Source organism: Telmatherina bonti, assembly GCF_933228915.1.
Source record: "Telmatherina bonti genome assembly, chromosome: 1".
Lineage (NCBI taxonomy): Eukaryota > Metazoa > Chordata > Actinopteri > Atheriniformes > Telmatherinidae > Telmatherina > Telmatherina bonti.
Window position 1 is genome coordinate 39,571,692 of NC_136619.1, and position 13,256 is coordinate 39,584,947.

Sequence of the window (13,256 nt, forward strand, 5' to 3'; positions counted from 1 at the left end):
CCCTTCTCCTGTGATTAAGCAGGAAGAGCAAAGCTTCAACAATGTCATGTTTCAACGGACTTTCTGTTGTCTAAAGCCACATGCCAAGAAGAAACCTACCTGATAGGGCCACGGTGTGATGTGCAAACACAACAGAGATCAAACCATCCAATCACAAGCCAGATCCACCTGTTTACATGTTTTTATTAGCAAGCATTGGTTCTTCCTGTAGTGAGAAGGCTGATGATGATGATGATGATGATATTCAGTCAGCTGCTTGGTGCTACTCAACCCTGCACAGTGTTTCTATAAGTAAATAAGGAGACAAAAAGGATAAGTTTGTACTTTTGTAGGTGTCAGTGTAGGAAGATGCTTTCCAGGCAGGAGGAAAATATCAAAATTTAAAGTAAAAATGTTATTTATGTAGCACTTTTCATGCAAAAAAGCAACACAAAAAGCCTTCCACAACAATAGCAACAGCAACTATATATCACCTATACAACCAAATCAAAGATATATGAGCATATAACTCAGCCAAATTAAAAACAAAACAAACGTCCAGTCATCATCTCAGACACACAATAGTAATGCACACATTAGTACCCCCACCTACCAACCCAACTACTAATCCCACACCTCACAGACAGACCCCGATTCCCAGTATCATTACTAATGCAGCTGTGCGCCTATATCTCTCATTTATGGCGTAAAAAGAGTGAAAAAGGGTTCACGATGCCGCCATGTCGACAGGTTTTAAAACCGATGAATCGTTTTGAGTTGCGTCTTTCTTCAGGCGAGTGACAGCGTTCTGCTTTCTCCACAGGCGAGTGCTCAGTGACGGGTGACATGTATTTTCAGTCCTTTGACGGGCGGATCTACACCTTCCCTGCAACATGTCAGTACGTCCTGGCCAAAAGTCGCAGCTCAGGCCGGTTTACCGTCACCATCCAGAACGCCCCCTGTGGAGCTGTGAGTTCCTTTCTTTTACTTTATTCTGTTTCAGCTTCATCCTGAAAACTCCATAGTTTTTCAGCTTGAGGCTCTGCAGCGAACCTGCTGGCTCACATTACAAGTTAATGCAATTTGTCTGTCATGTAGATCATATCAAAACTTAAGTGCTGAATAATCCCTGTTGAGTTGAGGTCATTTTTGCTCGAGAGCTCCGCTGCAACTGCTCGGGTAGATAATGACCAAAAAAAAAAAGAGAAAAGTGACAAAAGACTGTAGGCTTCTTCTTCTCCTTTCCCCTCTCCCCAAGCCTCCAGTTTCCCAGCAAATGGGTGGGAGGAGGTGAGATATAAGATGTCCCACTCATCAGAGCAGAGGCCCGAGACCTCTAACAGCCAACTGAACAGGATTACCTTATCTGGCCTGACTGACAGAGCTGTGGATGGCTTTGTAGTGAAGAGGGGGAGATGAAGAGAGGCACTGGAAGGGGCAGTGAGGGGGGTCTGGACAGAGAGAAGGTTATGTAGGAAAATAGGAGGTGAATGATGGGAAGAGAAGGAGCAGGCGGGGAGGGTGGAGGTGGGTGCTAAAACCTTTCGGCTATGGAGCTCAGCCACGTATGAAAGAGACGATTCATAGAGGCAGATTATTTGCTATCAGCGATGCGATGACTTCCATACTTTGAAACCATCGGAGCAGCCGAGGAGTGAAAGCGATTTACCGCTAAGTTTTACGTTTAGAGCTGAAAAATGAGAAATTAGGAGAAAATGTGATGTTGTTTTCCGTCTGATAACGGCTGAGGAGGAGGATGCCTTTCATGTTGGCTGGGTTTGCGGGAATTCTGCTGCTCATGCTCGTTTTTCTGCTGCGCTGATTATTAATCTGCACATTCCCTTTTCACACAAAAAAGATGAGCTAATTAAGCCGCCATTGTTGTGGGTTAGCTCTGCTGGAGGATCAGAGATGCATCAGCTTTGATGATGAAACTACAATTATGTTGTGCTTCACACACTCTGTTCTTTAAACAGGTCTGATTCTCCTTATCCATATGTATAAATCTGCCTCTTGGCGAACAGAAGCTGAGGAAGGCTCCAGCTCTCATGCATCCCTGTGCAGTTGATGGACAGATAATACAACTAGCTTTTAATGCTCCAAATCTCTACATCTCTGTATTTAGCAGAATTCTTACTATATTCCTCAATTTCTGACACTGTACCTCATAAACAGGATGATAAATGCAATTAAATGCATCAAATTTGCCTTATTGGTATGAAAATAGCATCACTGATTTGTCTCTAATGTGGTTTCTAGCTTTATGTACACAAAACAAAACCACCAGGTTACAGCCAGTGTTTTATTAACAGCAGCATCATTAGCTTCTTTTTGGCAAAGTGGTTTTAGGTCATCAGAGCTAATTTTTCATCCCAAACCAAACCTGTAACCTGGGACAACTTAACCAGTTCATGTCCAGGAATACTGTCTGTTCCAGACAGACATCAACTCTTTGGTCCAGACCCAAAACAAGCTTGAGCTGCATGATGCAACTGGACCCAGGCCTGGAAATTCATCATTTTAGGAGCAAGGTCACTTGGCCTTTGGTGTTGTCAACTTTCTGAGGGCACAAAGGTCAAGTATCAGGGCAGGCCATTAAATACAACAAGTCCATCCATTTTCTAAACCACTAAGCCCAATTCAGTATGATGAGGAAGAAGCCGCTCCCAGCAATTTGCAGGTGAGAGGAAGGAAACACCATGGACAGGTTGCAGTCCATCACAGGGCCAACACAGACAAATAACCATTCACGCTCACACTCATTCATAGGGACAATTTAGGCACAATTTAGAGTGACCAATTAATATTTGAAAGCCGGAGTACCCAGATAGAACCTAGTTCAGCATTAGTGCTAGCTGTAAGCCACCCCATGGGTTCTGGCTAGCACGAATGCTAAAGGAGCACTAGTGCTAGCTGTAAGCTACCGCATGGGTTAGCATTGGTTTTAGCTTCAGCAAAGAGCGCCGCTGTCAGCTCTGTAACCAAACATAGACTGATAAAATCAGCAAGACACAAGAGAAAAGAGCCTTATAACTCTTTGTGAAACTGTGTTAAGTTAAAAAGAGCAACAAGAACTTGTTTGTTAGTCCTCTTGTGGACGACAAGTTGCTATCAGCAACTATATGCTAATAAATTTCCCATGTTGTTTTTGTAGGTTTAAATGTGTTTAAACTTAACTCAGCACCACCAGAATTGTGTAGGTGAACATTATTTGTAGATTTCTACAGTCGTGCTCATATTTATTCATACCTTTTCATTAAAGAAGGAAAAAAAACAGCTGCCTGTAAAATAAGCTGAAATCGACTAAAGTAATAATACATAAAATTTTATGAAGATCATTACATTATTTTCTAATTCTGGTTCAATAGAAATATTTTTTTTTTAAAAGCAAACAAATAAGATAATTTATTACATATTACATCACTCATAAAATAATATTTAGTTGAACAATCTTTTAATGTTTCCGCTCCAGTCAGGTGTTTTATGTTCCTCTCAGTCAGACTTCTGCACCTGTTGACAGGTATTTTGTCCCACTGTTCAACAGAAAAGTCTCTAATTTGTCCAGAACCAATTTGTTTGTTTGTTTGTTTGTTTTTCCTTTTTCAACTCAATTAAATGAAAAAACAAGTGTCTTATATTACTAAATTATATTTTTGCAAATTTTTAGTTTTTCTTCCTTTTTTAAGTCTCCAGTTATTTGAGTGACTGTTGTAAATTCAGCCTTTTCTTTAATGAAAGGGGATGAATACAGATGAGCACAACTGTATATTGGGATATGAGATTTTGGTCGTGTCGCCCAGCCCTATCAGCATATATAAATCTAGATAAAAAAAAGATCAAACTTTGCACATTCACTAAATAAATAACTTTTTAAAAAAATTTTTTTTATTAAGAATAAAAAAAAAAAAGAAAGAAAAAGAGTTAGATATTTATTACATTTGCCTCCAATGCTAGTTTTTGATAAGACTCCTGGATCTGTTTCTCAGGTTTCCTTTATTTTGCACTCATTGTGTAGCTGAATCGCTGCTGTTAGGGAAAAATGTAATCTTGTCTCAATTGCAGAATTTGGACGGGGCATGCATCCAATCAGTTAACCTGGTTATTGACGAGGATCCAAGAACCGAGATCACACTGAGTCATGTCGGAGAGGTCTTCATGGCGGGACAGTACCGCATCTCGCTGCCCTATTCTGACGGTAACCTCCTCATCTTTTATCACCTTCCAGCATTGTTCCCATCAAGGACTCGCTTCTTTCAGCACTCTGGGGATCATGGCAGGAGCAGATTGAATGACAGCTGTTCTATTGAAAAGACAAAAACAAAAAAAAATCCCAATACTTTACTGGGTTATTGCTTTGTTGCACAAAATGCTTCCCCTCTGAGTATTACTCTCATTACACGCCAGTGTTTTCATGGTCCAGTCAGCAGCCTTTTGTGTTTCATGTGAAACTGTGAGAATGATCTGATATTTGGTTCCTCAATGAATAACATAAACTTGTACTTCATGTTCTGTTAAAGCTTCTCGTATCAACATATAAATTAATCAATCAGCCTTTTTAAAGTCACAAAAGAAAGTGTTGGCATTTATTCACAAAGAAAATATGATTAAACAGAATCAAAAGTGCTGTTGACAGATTGAACTTATTTATTATTTTTGTGCATTTTTAAGTTGTTTCAACTATTATTAAACCAGATATCCATTTTGGAATTAAAAAATTTTATAACATTGTCCCAGATGGGAATTAAAAAATTTAAATAAATCAAATTAAAATGTCAGACATCATGTTGCTTTAACTCCCAAACTCAGACCTTCACGGCAACAAAACTTATACAAAAACATAACACACATATTGTTCCTCCTTTTTTCATAAGGCACTAAAACAGCTTGAAAACTTCCCAAAACATTCAGTCCTTTTAAAGATTTTAGTCCTTTAAATCTGTGGTTGCCAACATGAGGTCGGTGGCTCTCCGAGGAGTCCCTCAAAGAGCACAGAAAGTTGCCAGGTTGCGTTCTTACAGTGCATGCTCTGACCACAAGTAAACATGCAACCAGTGTCGTTTCCTCACCTGGGAAGATAGCGGCGAACTAGCAAAGTCACTGGACAAATGCAGGAACTTGCTTTTGATTCAAACTCTGTCTTTACGCCTTTTCTTCTTCGTTATTTGCAGTAAAAGCACATGAACATCAAGCTGCTGCGTGAAAGTACTGCAAAAAAGCATAACTGTGACAATCAGGCTACACACCTCTCCATCTGTGGCGTAATCTTACTGTCCAACGGGACAGCGCTGCTTAAATGTTCGCGCATGCACACACCACATTGGAACAGATTAGTTCCCATGCAAACAGCTGCTCTGAAATCTGAAATCTGATGATGATTTCAAACCGAATGGAGTAAAAGTCTCCATGTAAACGTGGCGGATTTAAGAGATTTGGGGCCCCAGCAAAGGTAGGCAAGGAGCCCTATAGTAAATATTGCACTTTCTACTCCACTATTATTTGCGTTGCTAACAAACAGTCAGTGTAAAAGTCTCTTTGCTGACTGAGAGGACAGTGTACAATGACAGAGAAGGATTGCTTCACTCGATGGTACGAACTGATCATTTATTGTGACGACTCATTCTTTAAGTTACAGATCAACTCACTGAACATCACACACATCACACACACACAGATCACATTAGGTATTAGTACGTGGCCTTATATACCAGAAGGGGGGGGGGGGCCCAAGACACACATAATATAATAAGCATTCTGCTGGCAGTTTAGCGAATGCATTTTAATCAAAAACAATTTTTGTTGTTAATAAGTCACTAAGTAATAAATAACTATAAGTGTGTGACAAGATTTATGAGGCCCTAAAGAACTGGGGGCCTTAGGCAACCCCCCAGGTTTTGCCTCATGGTAAGTCCGCCATGGACGTGGCGGATGTTCACATGATACCACGATGGGTTTGGGAAAAGGAACATCCTATCCTTGTGAAACCGAATGAAAATCCTTTCGGTTTGACACTTTCATTCGCAGTGAGGAGTATTCATAGATCCTTTTCATTCCCATAGAGCTTTCTAACAGATTGCAGTCTGTATATTTGGCTCTGAGTCCACTGTCCTCCAACGACCTCTACAGTCACCAGATCAACATCCAACAGCTTTAGGATGTGGTGAAACTGGAGGTTCTAATCACAGATGTGCAGCAACTGTGTGATGCTTCATGTCAGCATGAAGAAGCATGAGAAATGAACATCTTTTTGAAGCTATCTCACCTAGAATTAAGTCAGTTCTGAAGTGAAAAGCAGGTCTAACCAGGTGCTAGTCAGGTGGACCTGCCTGTGAGAGAATAAATAAGTTGCAGACACGACAACGATCAACAGGTGGTGGTAATGGGAACAAGCTGGAGCAAAGCACCTGCAATAAACGGGAAAGAATAAGACTGTAAGCGCCATGGATGTAAAAAAAAACAACACAAGTTTTCAGACTGAAATGTAAAAATAAAATGTCTTCCTCCTGCTTCTCTTCAGAAATGTTCCAGATCCAGGAGCTGTCGTCCATGTTCCTCCAGGTGAGGACGGCGTTCGGACTGCGCCTGCAGTACAGCTGGACGGAGTTTCGCCTCTACCTGCAGGCTGACGAGCTGTGGAAGGACGACACGGTGGGGCTGTGTGGCACCTTCAACGGCAACATTCAAGACGACTTCCTGTAAGTGTGTGCAGGCCGACCTTTGACCCCTCCCGCGCCCTCCGTTAACCGCTCCCCTGCCTGACGATACACAGCAAGAAAGCGCTCCTGTTTCAGATGCAGGGAGGGAGGTGACAGGGAAGTGCTCTCCCTTGCTGTAATGCACACGGCTCGGGCGGCTTTGCATCAAAAGCCTCGCTCTGTGATCAGCTCTTTTAGGCGGGCCAGATGAGTGCCCAACTGGACACACCACTTCAACAAGGAATTTACTGTTAGCGGAATAGGGGCTCCACTGTGCCGTGTCGTAATGGGCGTCCATAAAGGCCGGATGTTGTCTCCCAGCTGTAAGTGGATATACATCACTGCTGCTGACTGAAGTGGTCGCTTGCTGCTAGAAGGAAGACTGCGTGAAAAGACTGCAGTAAAGTGACGATAAATACAGCTGGACTCGTGTTGTTTAGTTTTAAAATAAACAGGATAAGAAGTGACGACTTCAGACAGACAGGTGGCTCCTGAGTCTGCTAATCTCATCTCTAAGAAACACAGAGGATGAATGACGGCTGTATTCTGCTCTGTTCTGGTGTCAGACTGCAGCGAGGGATCACACACAGCAGCAGAGCTGGGATTTACAAGCAGTAACGATGAGAAAACTTCCGAACAAATGTGACAACATGCTGCACAGGAAGGGACAAAGCAAGGCGGCCCAAATGATTGTTTATAAAAACACAGAAAGAGAGTTCAATAAATGCACCGGGAGTCATAAAAAGCCTTGCAAGTAGAAATATTTAAATGATCTCCAACCGTTCGTGAATCATCTTTTACCTTCCCTTCAAAAGGTACAGTTTTGAAACGAGGAGGAGGAGGAGGAGGAGGAGGAGGAGGAGGAGGAGGAGGAGGAGGAGGAGGAGGGGGGAAGAAGCAAAGCAGTCATTAAAAAATGAACAAGCTGGACGACTCAGTCTGAACTGGACAGATGTCATCCACGGCAATTTTTGTCATATTCAGTTTAATTCAATGCAACTCAGTTTGATTCAGTTCAGTTCAGACTGATTCAGTTTAATTAACTTTATTTGTCCTAGAGAGTGGTTTAAAGTTTTGCATTTTGTGGGAAAAATAGATGAAAGAAGAGGAAACAAGTTAGAAGACACAGACTTTTGTGCAAGTAGGGTATTAGTGCAACACACACAGCGAAGGTAAAGTGTTTAATATAAACAGTAAATCTAAAAAATCAATATAATATAATATAATATAATATGATATGATATGATATGATATAATATAATATAATATAATATAATATAATATAATATAATATAATATAATATAATATAATATAATATAATATAATATGATATAATATAGATCAAGTAGCAGTTGAGCATAATATATTATTATAGTATATTGTATACTAGTAGGAGGATGTAAGAATATGACAGCAAGATGGAACATGTTTCCAGTGCCTCGTTTCAGATTGAATTATTAATCCAAATAACCTCAAACATCCATCAGTGGGTTTGTGTTGGTTGTTAGAGACCTGAGGTGTGGGTGTGTGATGCCTTCAGTTAAACAGGAGAAGCCGAAGTGTCCTCTACCTCATACGTTGTTGCCTTGAATTTGTGTTGCATTATTTCTGCAGGTCTCCATCAGGAATGATAGAAAGCACTCCTCAGCTGTTTGGAAATGCCTGGAAGGTCTCGTCAGCTTGTTCCCTCAGCCTGAGTACGCCTCAGCTCGACCCCTGTGACACTCACCAGCAGGCCGGTCAGTTCCTCTTCCTCCTTTCTTATATTAAAGAGGACATATATTTGTATTATACTCCTGTTCATTTCACATATCTCATACATTAATTAATTATCTTTGTCAGACTGTGTGTTGATATTTGGAGTTGGGGTCCATAAAAGAAATAGTTTAACTCTGTTGAATGTCTCACATTTAACACATATAGACCCATGACATCACCTTGTGGTAAAAACTACGTTGTACACAGCTGGTATGTGTCTTCCACCCCCTAGTGGAGACCTTTTGCGCTGCATTAATAGTGCCTGACTCATCACATGATATCAAATGTTACAGCTGCTTTACGTCGCATCATCCTCGTCTGTGGTGTGATGATGGAGAAATAGACTTCTAAAAAGCTATCAGGGGAGTTTCTATACAAAAGGGAACTTGTGGGCCACCGTCCTGTATGTTTAAGATGCTTCCCTGCTCCAACACACTTAAATAAAATAAAACTAATCCAACAGCTTGTTGTCAAGTAGAACTTGAGTAAGTCAAAGGGAAACATCTAAAACCTGCAGGCCAATGGCCCTCAGCTTAGAGGAGATTTATTAGAGTTAGTTTTATGTTCAAACGAAGATTTCTGATCATATTGAAGCCAAAACGTTGGTTTTTACGAAGCTGTGTTGGATAAGAACATCAGCTTAGCAAGTAAATAGAAATCTACTCATTTTTTCTCACTGCCGCCTGAATAAAATTCAGTTTTCTCTGATAGTTTTATGATATTTGCACGTTTCTGTGTGACCTCATGTCATCCTCCCTCCTTCCTTCTTGACTTAGTGACCTACGCCTCAGAGATGTGCGATCTGATGAATCAGGACCTGTTCTCCGCTTGCCATGAGTACCTCAGTCCCACACCTTTCCATCAGCAGTGCCGGGCAGACACCTGTAAGTGTGGGACGCCCTGCCTCTGCTCCGCACTGGCCCACTACGCTCGCCACTGCCGCAGATTCTCCATCATCATCGACTTCAGATCGCACGTATCCAACTGTGGTGAGCATTCGTTGCATCTGCAGGCAGAAATACCGTCTGAAAATTTAACCTGCTGACATTTAAATTTTGTGAAAAGGGCAAGAATGCAAATTAAAAATAAATAAATAAAAAAGAAGAGAAGCATTAAGATCCATATAAGTCAGTCTGCAGACATACTGCATCATCGTGTCACTGCGGAAACTTGTTCATCCTGCAGTGACATTGCTAACTCAGGAGATGAGCATGAGAATGCACACACACACACACACACACACACACACACACATGCTTCTCCGTAGGATATTTCCTGCAGAGACGTGGCTCTTGTGTTTTCTTTACAATGTGTTGCAAGAAGCAAGTGGAAAGCAGCAGAGAGGTCTGCAGAAAGGAGGATGTGCAAATCCTGCATGTTCCGTTGCTCAGAAACACAGTGTTGGGCTGGCTGACCTGCAGCCCAGCTGTGTCTTCTGCTGAAAATCAATCAATCAATCAATCAAGTATATTTCATTCATCCCTGAGGGGAAATCTAAAACTGTGGAGCTTCATGAAGAATAGGACTCCAGTCAGACTGCTGAGCAGCGGAAATCCCGTTTTCAGCAAGAATGGACATAGATAACTTTAAAAACGGCAACAATCAGAACCTTAAAAAAAGACAAATCCATCACATTTAAAAACTGAATATATTTCATATCAAATATCAACATATTTAAAATATTGTATAATTTCATTTGTATAGCTGAACCAAGCTGAAACTAATCAGGGAAGCTGGAGTCTATCCCAGCAATCACTGGGTGAGAGGCAGCAGTCTCCCTCCAGGAGTGGGTATACGCTCAGTTTTTTCCTTTTTCTTAAAAAATAAAAAACAAACAACAACAAAAAGAAAAGCTCAGAAAAAGAGACGTGTTAGACTGCTCTAGTTTATCCCAAAAATCTATCTATATTTGTTTATTGTCACATAATTTCTACTCTTTAGTTATGGAATAATTAAACCAATATTTCATTTTCATTTTATTTTCATTTCATTTTTATTTATTTAATTCAAAACAACATAAAAATAAATACAAAATAAGACTGCCAATTAAATATGGCTTGCATGAAAAGGAGCAGAAAGAAGAGCAATCTTATGATATCTGCCACATAATTTCATAATCATCCTATGTCCATTCTTATTATACATTTTACAATATTCACATACAACATCCAGTTGTTCCAGAATTAACATTAATTACCCATTACATTGGCACACAGAGAGACAGGTTCATAGACATATATACATATATCTGTATTATGTCTATGTTCAGGCTAAAGTTAACGCAGCTGATGGCGAACTGCACCAGTGTAGCATACTGGTCACCTTATCTGAGCTGCTGGTTGACGTGGGTGCATGTAGGGATGTTTGTAATTGTAAAAGCAGCATCACAGGGGGGTTAGAAGTGGATATACTTAATGCTGGCTGAAAAAGAAGTGTGGATACTCCGTATACCTGCGTATACCCTGGACTACACCACTGAGAGGCAGGTACACCCTGGACAGGTCGCCAGTCCATCATGCGGCCATTTATAATCCAGTCTAAATAAATCCACGATCCACATCAGTCCAAAATCCAATAACTGTGTTTAAACATCTAAAGTCTGCATATTTTAGATGTTTCCAAATGTTATTCTGAGGCAGGAAACATCCAAAACCTTCCTCTCGAGGAAACCCCTGACATAAACTAATGCATTAAAAATCTTTTCTGTTCCTTCCTATCCTGAAAAAATGAGAGGTGAGCTTCATTACAGAAGAAACAATCCCTTTTAACATGGAGGAAAAACCTCCATGGGCGACCATCTGCCTGTACTGGTTGAACTGGTTGTACTGGTTAGGCCTGGAGAGACAGGAAGAAGGGTCAACAAGCACCAAATATCAATACTGTCCCTTTGTTATGCTTGTAGTAATATTAACATTTTATCTCAGCGGATTAAACCCAAACACTTTTAAACGCTAATGTCTCGGCCTGTCACGGTAACAGATGTTGCCATGCGATTAATTGTCTCAGAAATTATTGCGATAAACGATAATATTGCACAACAATGAGTCATAATTGTTGTTATTTTGAGACTATATTCAGCTAAAATAACAATAATGCCACAATAATACAAGTACACCCTTTTAAAGGTCAACATACTTTATTTCTAAAGAACATTTAGCTCGATGTGAAGACTAGTTTCTGCTCATCCAGTCCCCGGTCTGCTAAAACTGCTCAGGATTTCTCCTGGGGTTTTGGCAACGTCTTTATCTGGAACATGTGGTCTCTAAACACCATGTAACACAGTTACATAGTCTATGTAACTGTAATGAGCATGTAAACACCATGTAACTGTGTTACATGTCTAAACTGTAACTGTGTTACATGGTGTTTGGTAAAGCTTACATAAGGGGACATGTTTGGACCTAACTAGAGGAGGGTTAGGGTTAAATTGAATGTGTTTGTTCGTCTTCAGTATGTCATTTTTATGTCATTGTAAAGTTGTGGATTTGCCGTTTGTATTTAACCTGTCGGTTAAACACCTCAGTGATCATAGACTATCAGGAAAATGGAGCTAGCCTGTTTGTTGAGGTCTTTTTTTCCCCAGCTGGGACATCTCCAGTTGATGTACAGATGGAAGCTCGTTGTGTTGCCGTGTTTAGTTAATATTGTCTTAAAACAAATGTAGGAATCAAGAGAGAGAAAAGACAGACAAATGAAAATTATTGCGTCCGGCAAACTTATTGCGCACATTTTATCTTATTGTGTGATTAATTATCTTCTTGCGGCAGGCCAAGTAATGGACACTTATTTTCATTTTATTCCTTTACTAAATGCTAATGAATCATAAATAACAACAAGAAGATTTATTTTATTACAATATATTTTTTTAAAGTTTCTTGTCTTAGATAGTTTTGCTCTGAATTATCTTGCATTAATCCAAAAGTCAGGCAGCTCTTCATCATTTTTAACCATCAGTTTTAAAACTCGTCCTAAGACTCATTTATACTCATTAGCTTTAAACACACCTTAGAATTGCTTTTGTTTAGTTTTTAATTGTTCATATTGATTCTTTTCTTTAATTTCTTCCTTTATTTTGTTATAATTTATTCATTTTCTGTGTTTTTATGTGTTTCATATATTTTACAGCCCGTTGTGTAGTCCTAGCTGGTGTTAAAAGGGCTTTATAAATAAACTGATCTGATCTTCCCCCTGCAGAGGTCACCTGTCCTGCCACCATGCAGTATGGCACCTGTGTGTCCTCCTGCCAGCGGCGTTGCTCCTCCCTCTCCGTCCCGCAGCGCTGTGGGGAGGAGTGTGAGGAGGGCTGCGTCTGCCCCCAGGGGTCTTTCTACAACCACCGGACACACACCTGCGTGCACAGGTAAGGCTGAGCGTGTGAGGGAGCAGGGCTCCCAGGAGGAAGTCAGCTGAAAAAGCAAGAGGAGATAAAGCAGCTTGTATTTAAAGTCGTGCGTTTTGCAGGCAGCTGCATCGAGCAGCTCTCCGTGCTGCGGCGCTGCAGACGGGTGTGGAGCTTGTTGAACTGGCTGCAGACCCTCCACCAAACAAATCCTCTCAAAGTGATATTTGGATCCGCTCGGAGGCCGGGGTCAGCCTTTAAGTGGAAAGCCTTGCAGCTCCTGCAGACGTTCTAAAGCTCCAGGACCTTGCTAATTGTGCTCTCCCTTTCAGTCTGCTCCTCCCTGGAAGACTCGCAGCTTAATTCCTCCTAAATGTCCCAGGTTTTTACATCTGAGTGCGGCGCGGTGCCTTACTTAACATGTGATTGAGTTACATCTAGGAATTCACCGTGAAACCCTTCTTTTATTCCCACTCAAGCCAGGCAC

The 13,256-nt window shown here is 40.8% G+C and overlaps 1 protein-coding gene across 1 annotated transcript in view; it reads left to right on the plus strand.

The window, feature by feature from the left end:
* The window catches only part of otog (otogelin), a gene marked incomplete at both ends in the record, with an annotated part of 89,411 nt that overhangs the window by 15,392 nt on the left and 60,763 nt on the right, over positions 1–13,256 (plus strand). The window contains 6 exons of the mRNA XM_079264774.1: positions 803–948; positions 4,042–4,174; positions 6,494–6,671; positions 8,287–8,411; positions 9,207–9,419; positions 12,625–12,790. Of these exons, the coding sequence (XP_079120900.1) occupies positions 803–948; positions 4,042–4,174; positions 6,494–6,671; positions 8,287–8,411; positions 9,207–9,419; positions 12,625–12,790 (961 nt within the window). The remainder of the gene's footprint in view (positions 1–802; positions 949–4,041; positions 4,175–6,493; positions 6,672–8,286; positions 8,412–9,206; positions 9,420–12,624; positions 12,791–13,256) is intronic.